Source organism: Trichoplax adhaerens, genomic scaffold (genome assembly GCF_000150275.1).
Source record: "Trichoplax adhaerens TRIADscaffold_1 genomic scaffold, whole genome shotgun sequence".
NCBI lineage: Eukaryota > Metazoa > Placozoa > Uniplacotomia > Trichoplacea > Trichoplacidae > Trichoplax > Trichoplax adhaerens.
In genome coordinates, this window is record NW_002060943.1 from 5,144,821 (window position 1) to 5,158,573 (window position 13,753).

At 35.0% G+C, this 13,753-nt stretch overlaps 3 protein-coding genes across 3 annotated transcripts; 2 read left to right on the forward strand and 1 right to left on the reverse strand.

Moving 5' to 3' along the window:
• Positions 1-1,086: 1,086 nt before the first annotated feature.
• On the forward strand, positions 1,087-4,110 carry TRIADDRAFT_51819 (uncharacterized protein; the record flags this gene model as incomplete). The annotated part of the gene is made up of 7 exons (XM_002107836.1): positions 1,087-1,160; positions 2,330-2,501; positions 2,643-2,789; positions 3,431-3,533; positions 3,633-3,765; positions 3,863-3,932; positions 4,021-4,110. The coding sequence occupies 7 exons, from the start codon at positions 1,087-1,089 to the stop codon at positions 4,108-4,110; spliced, it is 789 nt and encodes a 262-aa protein (XP_002107872.1).
• A 1,189-nt stretch (positions 4,111-5,299) lies between these two features.
• Positions 5,300-6,938, reverse strand: TRIADDRAFT_18645 (uncharacterized protein; the record flags this gene model as incomplete). The annotated part of the gene is made up of 4 exons (XM_002108626.1): positions 5,300-5,379; positions 5,556-5,655; positions 5,738-5,841; positions 5,969-6,938. Coding segments are annotated over 4 exons (1,254 nt in total), but the record flags the coding sequence as incomplete, so codon positions are not given.
• Positions 6,939-9,376: 2,438 nt separating this feature from the next.
• TRIADDRAFT_51821 (uncharacterized protein) lies at positions 9,377-11,919 on the forward strand (the record flags this gene model as incomplete). Its single annotated transcript, XM_002107837.1, has 5 exons — positions 9,377-9,395; positions 9,639-9,812; positions 10,216-10,436; positions 10,800-10,995; positions 11,174-11,919. 5 exons carry the CDS (start codon positions 9,377-9,379, stop codon positions 11,917-11,919), a joined length of 1,356 nt encoding a protein of 451 aa, XP_002107873.1.
• Positions 11,920-13,753: the final 1,834 nt, after the last annotated feature.

A 13,753-nucleotide genomic window follows, 5' to 3' on the forward strand; every position in this document is an offset into this window, starting at 1 on the left:
ACGTGAAGTTCAGATAAAAGTAAGGTGGTTTGGAACGCATGCGTGATGTGTTGTTATTGCCTTTGCTACCCGGCCAATGTGCCGCAATGCAGCCGACCATGGATGATCTCTTTTTGCACAATACAACAGCATATGATATGGCTTTGATAGAAAGTAATGTCGCCCAAGCCGATGCTGACCCGGTTTGATACTGTAGACCATGGTACTGCCCAAGTGTGGTACTGTACGTTACACTAAGCTAACTAGTAGTGTATACTATACAGTTGTACGTGTAGTCTTCTCAGGGTATGTTACTGTATATGGTAGTATTAGGGACGATTCTAATTGGAGATTTTTTTATATTGGAGTTTGAATTTTACTTATTTTATATTCGTAGATAACCATAAATTAATTAATTACTGTACTAACTAATATATGCGTACACCTGCATCTCACAGCCTGCTCAATACAACAGTCCATGAGTGCTCTAAATGATGATGACGAGTAATGATGGGTGTCAATACTGCAATGTTACATAATTTGGTCAGCAAAATAGATGTCGCTTGGATGTGACTTTGAAAGTAAAACCTATTATAGGAAAATGAATTGCCCTCAGTGACATCCACTTTGGATACTAGCCTGAACTCAACAATCCTAGTAACCCAAAATGCGACCGTGGCGTGACAAAGAAGCAATGTAGACTACTGTAGGTCATGGACTTTTATTTCTAGATGTCCATGCTTAGTTACAGGTACTACTGAGGGTGTCTATAGCGATACGCTATCCCTTATTATGGTGTACTTTGCTTTGGAACTTGTACAGAAAGATGAATGCGAGGCCTAAAAAATGGCAGGCCTCCCCCCCCCTTACCCATGGTAAAAGAGAGGGTGGGCCCCTGGAAGGTTTGTTTCCCTCTTTGCAAGTCCCTATTTAGGGGTACAGTACGGTACAGTACATTCTCATTACAGTACAATGCATACTGTAGCGTAGTGCACTGTACACTGTAGAGTAAACCACCAGCAAGCTCATCATCACTAGGCCCAGCTTAGAGCTGGATTGAACTTCCCTGGAAACTGATCGCTATTGGCAACTGCAAGCTGAGAAAACATGGCTCTAACCGAAGACGAAGCCGCTGTTTACGATAGGCAGATTCGTTTATGGGGTGTAGAAGCTCAGAAACGGTTCATATTCTCTATTGACTACATTTGATCATCAGTAAATGACTCGCAATTGATGTATTTTCTATACTTGATTGGTATGACAACATGACGTCGCATTTTCATCTTGCAAATGGATCCCCTAGGCTACCGTTGGGTTGATATACGACATCGATATAGTTTCTTATTATATCTGCAGTAGTGGTTGTACTTTAGAGTAATCAGTGGATAGTCTTGAAGATAGTTGATTTTGATTCCTTGATTCTACCTAAAGTGTGCACTACAGTCTTGTTGACGTCCAATGATACTTTTTACTCCTTTTACTTTGGTGGATTGACATCTGATTGAAGCAGCTTAGAAAAATCATCATCATCATCGTACGCTAATTTGTATGCTGTTGAATACGATACACTACTTTCGGTTGGAGTGTGCTAAAGAAAGAGTACGGGCAATCAATGCCTGATTGAAAGAGCCTATAAATGGTTATACTTTGTTGCGCCAGGGATACTGGTACAGTACTGTAATTGGCTCAAAGTTAGTCTAGGAAGAGATGTAAAGACTTGATAAAGTAAATCCTGTAGTGTGTAATTCTTGACCTTCTTGAAGATAGGGTAACGATCATTCGTACTGGACTTTGTGGAAGAATGATTGATTACCTTGTCGCAATAGCAAGTTTTACAAGTCATAACGTCGAAATACTACTCTACTAGTATAATGGCATTTAGAACATCCATAATTTTCATTACCATCAATTCCAACAGAAAACTAGCGATACCCCCTATGCAATAAAACAACAATGGAGTGAGAATATGCAATATTTATCTTGATTGCGTTTCTCTACAACCATTTATAGCCACTACTTACAACTCTTCGTGATCTTATATACGTGCACTGAGCCAGTGAGCTAGCAGCCTTGTATCCAAGCTTTCGTTTGTAGGAGTATCTCAACCTCCAATAATCTAGAGTTAAATCTTGTACTTAAATTACAGTCAGACAAAACATTGGCATTGAATCGAAGTAATCATAATATAACTGTATTGTAGACTACAACGTAATACGTCTTTTTTGATACTAGATTGTGCGGTAGCGATGATATTGATGTGTATTCCTCTTTGGGTACAAGCTACTATAGCATGTTGCATTCCAAGCCATCGCAAATACTTATAATAGATTATTATGTTTTTAACTTATAGATTGCGAGATGCTAAAATGCTTCTAGTTGGCCTAGACGGATTAGGAGCTGAAGTTTGTAAAAATGTTGTTTTGACCGGTATTAAGTCATTAACACTTTTAGACGATCAATGTAGTTGTGAGGACGATCGAATGGTACAGTTTTTGATACCCCCAGACTGTATAGGCCAAAATGTAAGTACTGGATTAGCGTTACTACACTTTTGATTAACCCCCATAAGTACCTGGAATATAAAATGTATGCACTTGATATTGTGCAAATACCAACAATTTCTCTTCATCATAGTACTTTAAAAAAATAATCTTTGCATTTAGAGAGCTATAGCCTCATTACAACGTGCAAAAGAATTGAATCCATTAGTAGAAATTTCTGCTTGTACCGACAACGTCGATACCTTGCCTGATAGTTATTTTCAGCAATTTGACCTGGTCTGTATGTGCGGCTATACCAAAAACACAATGGTAAAATATCTTCGTATAAGCCTTTTATACCGTAGCTATTACAATCTTTAGTGTAAGGGTCAATTAGGGTTAGAGTAGCTAAAATAAATAACATAAAAACGCAAATTTTATATGTTCATTATCCTATTAAGTATGCTTCGGATATATAAAGATATTAGGGTTCTTCTACTTACCTAGAAATGTTGCTTACTTATCAAATTTATGTATAGTTTAGGATTGGTAGTATTTGTCATCAAAGAAACATAAAGCTTTATTGTGGTAACGTTTACGGTTTCTGCGGCTTCTTCTTCGCGGACCTTGTTCATCATTCTTTTACCGAGTAGGTTGTCTTGTGATAATGTATATAGATTAACGTAAAACTCATGTTGAGATTGGGACGGAATTGGACGTGGCTATGAAATTTACAACATCACAATTAGCAAGGATAAAATACACTTATGATTATCTACTTATTTATCAATATTTTCATGGACCATAGAGAAATTAATCAACCGGTAAAAAAGACTGAAGCTAATCCCGCGGTACCTTCAAAAACCGTAAAAACCGAAGTGATTGTTAGGCAAAATGTTAGTGGCAAGTAGATTATTTCTATATGCACGGATCAATCGCTATCGTTTAATAAATGAAATGTTTTTAAATAGGATGTTGACTATGTTGAGATAAAGAAGGCATTACAAGTGGATTATAAACTATTTCGTCCAACCAGATTGCGTAGAACTTCTAAAGTGTTCTTTCTAATGAAAGGTACAATATATAATTAAATTTAAAGGCTGTAGAACTATTTTTAGATGACTTGGGTAAGTTTAAAATGTCAGTTACATGGCAATAATTGTATTGGCACAGTTATAGATGAATTTTATCAACGAAACAAGAGCTCTTCTACAGATAGCCTTGCCGACGTTGATAACTTGAAGCATGTTCGAGATGAACTGTTTGGAGACGACAGCGAAAAATTGTTGCCATTGTCCTATTTACAGTACGTAATTCTCACTGATCCTTATAGTTAGGAATGATGAGATAATATTGACACTCACACATTTTATTACGTGATCCTTGTTTTATGTATTCATTAGAAATTGCCAAGGTAAGCTTAATCCCATATGTGCTATTGTTGGCGGAATCCTAGCCCAAGACGTTATTAAGGTAGATTTCGATTCATTTATTGTTGCTGTGGATTGTTCGAAGCAATAGTTGGTTAAGTTATTGTGCATTGTACTCCCATATCATTTAGGCACTATCAGCTAGAGAAGCACCTGTTAATAATTTTTTCTTTTACGATGGAAATAAAAGTGAAGGCGTTGTAGATAAACTGTGCTTGTAAGGCAGTTCTTGTGTATTAAACCGAACAATCTCAATGGTTATCTATTACAATTATTATTGTTTTATATTTTATGTCCTTTATGGTATATATCCCAAAAATTCGTTTCGATATCTCTAATAAAAATTTTTCTTATTTATAAATATTTCATATGCAAAAATATTAATTAGTTTCTTTCAAGTTGCAAACGGGATGTGCCGTGTAACTATGGTACTGCGATCCGCAGGTATTGTACCATAGGTAATGATTAAGCATGTGCGCTCGAATATTGCAAACGTTGTGTACTTGAAACTCTAAAAACTCCTTAGTAGATGGAGTGAGAATGACTGCTCACATTCTTAATTACTGTAAGACTGTCTTTCGAATTGACTGCTTGCATGCAGTTGAATAGAATCAGAATTGCTTTTCTGTACTTATAAATTAATAGTTATGTAAGTTGCAAAGAGTTTATACCATTGCACGATTGATCCGAGAAAGTGTCGTATTGTAGATAAAACTAATACATAATGGTATCAATTAGTTTCTTCTAGGGTAATTATTTACGAAGACAATAAAAAATGGCATTCATTATAGTACTGTACATCTATATTATAAGCTTTAATCTATAACTTACTTGGATAGGCGTTTTTAATTAAAAGTTTCACAATTGCTTATAATTTAGTACAGCTACCTATCCTTATACTACTGTAAGTTCACGGCAGATTTACCACAGTACAGTATTTATCGTGTAAACGATAGGTATATAATTACATCGTTAAACTATAACACAATAAATCCTCTATAGTACAACAAGTATATGGCAATGTCTAGTTTCTGAAAATTTTATTTAAATCCAATTTAGGAATCACACCATGTATTTCATCTCATGAATCAATAATTTAAAATTTAATTTCATTTAAATCCATTTAATCTAATTATCATACGCTTACATTTGATGTATTCTGCAGTATTATACAATTCGATCAGTAATTACGTACAATCATACTTGAAAATACTTTATCAGCACAGAAAATCAAGCAAAATTGAAGCACAACAATCACCAACAGATAATTATTTGGAAATAAAAGTTAAAAAACCATTAATTGTAATACTTGTGCTTCTTCTGAGTAAATGTCAGTGCTAATCGATAGTCATAAAAATTTAGTATTAGGAAAATAAAGTATTCTATGTTAAAAGGTGCTCTTAAGAAAAGTCACGTCCAAGGATAGAAATTACTGTGTACTACTGTCCCGATGATGGAATATGTAAGAAAATAAATTACTGCAAGTCTTCCTGTAAAGTCTAACTTGTTTGATAAGTAAATCCTACGAATACTTTCAAAATTATCCCAATTCTTAAGCCAATCAGCATAGTTCATCTCTAGGTTAATGGATCATATATAATGCAATCAACTTATTTTATTACAAAATAAAAAATGACAAAAGCAGCTAATCATTATCGCGCGTTACCTGAAGGATCTTTCGATCGATGTTTAATTCCTTGAATAATACTATATGCAGTAAACCAATATATCACAGGCGATGATGATGCAATCAGCCTTGTAATTACCTGAAATGTTGAATACTTTGAAAATAAGCTACATTTCATTTACTATAATCACAGTATTCTTAGTATTGCAATTGAAATATACCTGTACGTGCATACTAGTAAGGCCAAAAATCGTTAAAAATAGTACATGGATTATGTAGACAAACATGGCAGGATTACCGAAGGTAATTGGCAACTGGCTAGAAGCTCTAAATTAAACCATATCGGAAAAGGGACGATTAAAAACTTTATTATTCTGTGAAAGCTGTAACCCATGAAAGTGCTGCAAACATTTCGACATACATAGAAACATACCTAGTTTGATGGAAACTACCGAGAAAGGATGCATATAAGGAATTCCAACAATGGAGATATTTTCGAATAGCAAATATACATAACGTTACCATTGGGGCTGCTAAAATAAAATTAGGTATTTGTTTGAGCTGATAATAACGAAGGAAACCGACATTCCAATATTTCCTCTGCACTTCCCAATAAGGTATCGACAAATCTTTATTACACCAAGGCAATGGCTCAACTTGATGACTACTATTGCAGAATTTTCTCATACCGTAAGATTGAAACATGTAAAACGGCGATAATATAGCGATAGCGAAAGGAAGTAATAATACTATCGTTTGACAAGCGTAGTAGATAATTTCAAACAAGAATAGTCTGCCACTACTGGCTGTTTTTAGTCGATAAAGTAGTAATGTATATCCAACAAATCCAATGAGGACCATTCCATTGGAACGTACAGCTACAGCAAGTGTAAAAGCCAATGTACCGAGTAAATAGCCAGTTAAATTCGTTGGATATTGCCAACATAGCATTCCCCCGAAACTACAGCAAGCATACAACGACTCCGTATAAAGAGATGACATGAAAATACTGGCAGGGTTAATGCAGTACATGGTGACACTTACGATCGCTAGAATTTGATTTTGCAATACTTTATAACTTAACTTGTATAGGAGAATGGCAGATATAGCAAAAGCTGAGATATTAAATGTCGTTCCTATCAATAAAATCCTGGTATAGGTATGGACTAAATTTCCTAAAATAGGGGATATTGCCCATAAATCGAACTGGCGCAATAGCCATGGTAAGAGAGGTTGAAAAGCTAACAGACGAGGATGGTTATAGCCATGAGCAGCAATATGGGTATAATGAACAGCATCCCATTTCTGAAAGCCATCCAGTAAGAATAATAATGTGGCATCTATCCAGCTCGATGATAGACTTGCATTTTTCTCTAAGTGGGTAGCATCAGCAAGATGATCAGGAATGCAATTGTTGGCTAGGCACTAAATGGTGACCAAGATAAACACAATAGTTGTGAGAAAAATGCAACTTTGAATGCCTTGAAGCTAAATATTGAGCTACTCAGCAACTTGTTAATACAGTCCTATCAGCAGCATGTACTATATGTGCTAGTTGTAAACCAGTGAACAAAATGGAGCAGCTACGATAGTCCTGCCGATCTGCTTGTCATTTCTTAACTTCCATAAATGCATGGATAACATTGAACACTCACCAACAATCAAAATACGTCATGCAGGTGTGTTAGAATGTTTTTTTTATCATACAACAGCAAATAGAGACGGAAAAGTTTGTAACGTACTCTCTATCGTAGCATCATCAGCCTTACAGGATGGACATGAATTCATTCTACTCTACAAGGATACAACTAGATGTAGCACTTTCTAAAATTATTCTATACTTGCATTAGCTACACATATACATACCTGTAAAAGTAGGATGGAAATTCTACATTTAACTGCAAATAGAGCAATTCTGCTCGTCTGCATTGCTGACAATAGCCAAAGATGATTGCACACTTGCAGGGCGTGTTACAAGCAAATTAACTAGACGATGACTTTCATAGTCAAAATGGATTGGAATGTATCCCAAGCTGAAAATGAGTGTGCAAGAATGGGTTGATCTTTTTTTTCTGCTTCTTGATGTACTGCAGCTGGACAGCCTGGACTGTTGGTAGCATGGACCTCAATGTTGACAATTACGCTAGCTCTCCGTTACCCTACAGTATATTGACTTCGAACTCTGAAACAGGGACACACGCTTCGTACTGACTGTGGCTGCTGTCTCAGTAGGCATGCCAAAATATCATTTTACCAAGTTGCTGAGATGGATTATATAATCTAATAACAATCTCTTCATTCTATGTTTGTCTGGCTCTGACATAGTTGAATAATAATATCATTCGCGATGCTTGTATGTCTTGCAAATACGATTACGCATTCAATAAAACGATGCCCAATCATGGACTACCAGTGATGAATATTCAGTAGTCTATGCTTCAATGTTATGCTCTATTTTGCCGTTAAAATCGCTATGTGCTAATCACAACGTTGTATAGTGCATATCGATCATACTGCCATGCTGTAGAATGGAGACTGTTCCATCTTACTATAAGATTTAGTCATAGAAGTAAAAGGAAAAGTTGTTTCCAATAACCTCCATGGATTTAGTCGTCCATGACACTGGACAGCATACTGTGCGAGGAGTACTTACCGTTACCTAGATACCATCTACTGGAATCTAACGTGAGTAAAAATATTAGAAGACGATCTTGGATGGACAGACAGTCTCGACCTCATCTCGTTAAAATAGTGTGCCCAATACTTGAGGATAATAACAGTAACTGATTTTTTTTCCTCAATGAAGTCAATAGAATATTGAATCTTATAATCTATTACAAAAGTTTTACTTGGAAACAGTTGTATAACATCGTCAAGATGAGTTTAGACTAAGTCGCCATTTTTCCACATCCACGGCCTCATTGGGTAAGAAATGTCCGTCCGTCTACAGTACAGTACAGTATAGTACTGTAGTATACTGTACTGTAGACTGTCGCCAACAACCTCCCTCCATTTCCCCTATCCGTTATTTCTGCCTTCGTCGGCCATTTGGTTCTTTGCCCTACCAACTTTAACTCTATTTTCACCATTGATTGCAATACTGAAAAGTGATGGAATGAAGAATTCAACACTAGCTACCTTTCTTAACAACAATCTCTTATTCTTGGCAACGCTAATACTTCTGTTATTTATCAATCTATGGCTCATTAACTTCAGTAAGTATGTTTGACTGTTGTAGTTGTCAATCGGATGGTAGAGAGGAAATAGAAACCGATAGGACTACTCGCTATCCGTTTATTCTATCCGTAATGTTATTGCTCTAGCTTACAGAAGGATCCAAAATGTGTTTTATATCGATATATAGCCTTGATTATACATACTAGTTGTGGCGTAGCTAGCAATACAATCACACTCTATCCACATCATCTACTATTACTGTAGCGATAGGGTATACGTAAACCACAAATTCCATAACAACGGACATCCATTGACCCAAGGAAATCATGCAATGCAGTAGTAAAATGAATTCTGTCTTTTTCTACAGTAATACAATTCTGCTATCTGACTGGGTCAAGGATGAGTAACTGCTATTATCGCGTAACGATATACCAATAAAGGACTACTACTATTCTCATATATACTGTACATACAGTAGAGATAGAAGTATTCTTCTAGTCTTGATGAAACTGCAAAAACATATAGACAATGACGCACCTGATATTCGTAATGATTAGAACTGTAATAACGAAATTATTCAGGATTATCATGATTGATATCTTACCCAATGTTCAATAAAAACCTAGCAGCGGAATGACATCTGCTTACACAAATAGCGACGTAGCTACCTTTTCCGTGAAAGTATGGCGTTCTATTGCAAATGTGAATTAATCTACACACGTTCATCACTCTAATTATCGTAAGAGAAGTAATAATAGACTAAGATGACTTCTATGTCAATATCTACATCCTGAAACCTCCATGGTGATCGTTAAATCAAAATAATGTTTTGGATTCTATTTCTAATGTGACATTTTTTAAATTTGCTAATTGCAGGATTTACCTCTTCCACTATAAAATCATCGAACGATTGTAGCGAAGAAAACAAATTATTGCTTAATGCAGTCAAGCTGTTAAAAGAACGAGATGACGTCTTACCCATTGTTGAAAATTTTACAAGATTATCGTATAAAACCCCAACACCATGCAAAAGAAATTATAATCGCGGGTTCTGTCCGGAAATCGTTCGATTTGATCATGAAAAAGCATTAATAGCCGGCAAGAGGAGAAAAAAGAAAGGTATTATCTAACGACATTCTTTATGTGCACAGTCATAAACTGCATTGTTAGTACTATGGAGTCTAATTTATTGCTGTATAGTCGTAGGATAATCTCACAATTTCAGCTTCATACAGTAAGCTGATGTTGTATTTATTGGTATAAACTCTATCGGTTAAAGCAATGGCATAGTAACATATTGCATAAAGCTGTTTGTTTCACTAATACGTGTCCTTATTAAGAAAGCAATACAATTTGTACCAATAATCATTATACTTCTTTCTCTCTAATAACTTATTGCTGATATTTAAAATATACTGTAGACGTAGTAGTACTATGAACGACTCTATACTACTAAAATAGGTCATAAAACTAGTAATGAAATCATAATACTCTCCTTTTCTTATACTAATTCTTTATGCAGCTTTCCTGGCTGTTGGCATACCCACGGTGTTGCGCTTGGATGCTTTAGCCTATTACATCTCGAATACGCTATTAACCCTTATCAATGAATTAGACGAATCAAGCTTAAAAGAAATCGTATTTATTGTATTATTGGCTGACGCACCCAAGTCAAACAGAACTTATGTCCTCAAAGATATAAGTTCACATCATTATGCAAGAATGGCGAGTGGACTTATTCAAGTAAGATAGATTGAAGTAAAAGCCTATAGTGGTCTAAGTTCTATCAATCTAATTGAGAGTATTGTGCATAATGACTTTTGTTGTTATTTTCTTTTCCTTACTTATCATATGAAAGACTGTACACAGCTCATTACCGTTAAAATTTTACTAATATTACTACAATAAGTGGTAGTGCTGATAAAAATTAAAGTAACAAACTATATGCGTTGAAATACGTCCAGTAAAGTAGCTATAAGAACTCGAGAATACAATACATTATTTAATCTTCATTTTTTGGTCAAGTCAGGTACAGCATATCATGAATATGTTGAGAGAACGATAATTAAATTAATTGAAAAATTGGATGCAAATTTTTACTTTTAGATTATTGAAATACCGAAAAACTTTTATCCGCCTCTGAATAACCCAACATTAAGATATGGCGATAAATACTTTGTTAATGCTAAATGGCGAACTAAACAAGCAATCGATTATTCATTCCTCTTTCTGTATAGTATGGATCAAGCTCAATATTATATTCAATTAGAAGATGACATCTCAGCGGCTCCTCAATATTTAGGTTAGAATTTCTTACATTCGATTAACCCTGAAATTGGATAGAGGGCAGTTGTCTGTCATTGTTATGACTGGCTAAATTAATTGATACAATGTTACAAACGTGTCTTTAGTACGATTCTTATTTAATCATAAACTGTAGTAAGCGAATACTAAGACTAGCTTTTCTCATTCACAAATAGCTTCTATAAAGGATTTCATTAAAAAGCAAACGCAACCATGGATATCTTTAGCGTACTCACGGATGGATATCGTTGGAACTTTATACAAAACTTCATCGTTACTACGATTAGCTCAATTTGTGATGTTTTTTTATGATGTTCAGCCCGTATCGAAACTATATCGCTTCTTTAATGCTATCCATTTTCAGCGGCATTCCCTGCCAAAGCTACCATCATTATTTCAACATGTAGGAGAGAAAACATCAAAGCTAGGATTCTTTCAAAAATTGACTGTCGATAGAGATTTCGAAATCGTTAAGCGAAAATATAAAGGCGATAACCCTCAAGCCGTTATTCAAACATCGATGAAAACAATCGACGGATACGATGCCGGAATGGCGTACAGCATAATACCGGGATATTGTTGGATGAAAGAAGTTCGAATCGATGATACCTATATGATTATATTTAATCAATCGCACTTTCTAAGTCGTATAGCATTAGAAACTGCAACAGCGGAGCACAGTGATGATTTCTTGCGCGGTGGTGTCATTGAAGTTAGCCCAGAAAATAAAGATGCGGCTGCTAAAAAAAAGCCATTATGTTCAAATTATATTAATTTGGGTGAAACGGATTATGGTCGCATAGATATACAAGGCGTAGATAAGGTTGCCAAATTTAAAATTAAGTGTTTACGTATCAGGATAACAGAGCATCAAACTTCTTGGTTACTTATTCGAGAGATTGCAGTTTGGACGTCAAAATAAATAAGTTCACGAATATTTAAGATGCTATTGCGCCTTATGAAAATCTGGATTCCGTTCTACACCTATCGCATCTGTTTTGATATCTTTGTAATATGATTAATGCCTGTACATTTTATTATACAGTGAATATGCACAAATACATCTTTATCATTTGTTCTTGTAAACAATGTGTGTGCAACACGTAGCTCAATTAATAGCTTAAAAAATGACCTAATGATTCGTTTTGACAACTTATACAGGATGATATGTACGCTTACTGTGTAGCTATCACTTCAACGATATAGACTTGTAGTATTTAATACTGTAGTAAATATTCACTTTTGAATATTACTTTACCTTCGTAGCAGTATGCAACAGATAACTAGCTATCGGAATTTTACTCTTGTATTGTGATCTCTATGGATAATTTTTTTACGAAACGCTCGCTTGTTTATCCAAATTAACAAAGGAATATAACGGTATACGAATACAAGTATATCTTGATATTGTGGCTCGTATATTTTAATTCGATTTTAATGAAAATACATGTGACGAGGTGAAATCAATACTGTAAAATTCCTAAATTGTATCTACTAAGTCTATAAATATTTATTAACTACCGTCAAAGTGGCAGATAATAGTATAGTACAGTATTATAAGGATGCTTGTAAGTAAGGCTGATTTTCTCGCTTGGATTAAATTCATTATTTGTTTTTAATACATAGCACGTACGAATAACGATATCATTACTAGACAAAATGATGTATTATAGTTAATAAATGAGCATCTTTATATACCTTTATGGTATTCTTTTATGCTTTCATTGGTTTGATGAAAAATTATTTATTTCAGAGAGAAATTAGACTATTGCAATGGAATGGAAGAGTTATTTCACTGGTGGAGGTTTTACTTTCGTTGTAGTATATACTGCTGTACAGTACATAATGATACAGCATTTATAAACACGGGTTTTTGCACCGTTATAATATATTCGCTGTCTTCCACTGCACGCGCAAAAACCATCACATTAGATAGTACTTGTTATGATACAGTAGTCAATATTTAACTTAATATTAAGTCCAACAATAATTATAATCGTGATATAACGCAAGGTGCAAAGCTGTAAGCTATAGTTAAATTGAAAGTACCAAGATCGCGTTACATGAGCAAGAGTCAATTTTCGTTGATCTTACTTGTACTTTCATTCATTTTTGGAATGTTGATGTGTCTAGCTACAAAACATACACGCGTATATCTACGATAATCGTCATCGTGATCAAGTAGAACATGACGTTTCCGTAGAAACACACATGGATCTACTGCATATTATCAGCTTACAATGTATCACTGTTTGTATGTATCTATCAGTAGATATAGTAAAATCATTGAATAATCAAGTAACAGGATCGAAATTGATTCAAAAAGATACAAAGACTTTGCAAAGCCATCTGCTGCCTATCTTTCAAGTGCAGGTTTATAACTGCCACACCCAACAAGCAGATGCAGAGTTGTACAGCATAGTATATTAACTAACGCTGTAGCTTGGATTGCAAGAGTTACTAGGGTAAAATTAATCATCTTATAGCAGTAGACTGTTAACCAGTTCATCCATAGCAGATCTGGTAGATTTTAGCAGAGCTAGAGTCTAAAATAGCTTTCTCCATGGCCGGCTGACGGCATTATTCAAGTACATTATTATACACTAATACAGTATACAATTCGTAGCGCTACTCGACACAGTACATAGCATTTATACCACAAGTTTGGAGAACAAATAAAAGCCTACAAGACGTCCAGCCGTCTTGACATCCTAGAGCGATTTTACTAGTTGATCTAGGCAAGCAACAGAATCAAC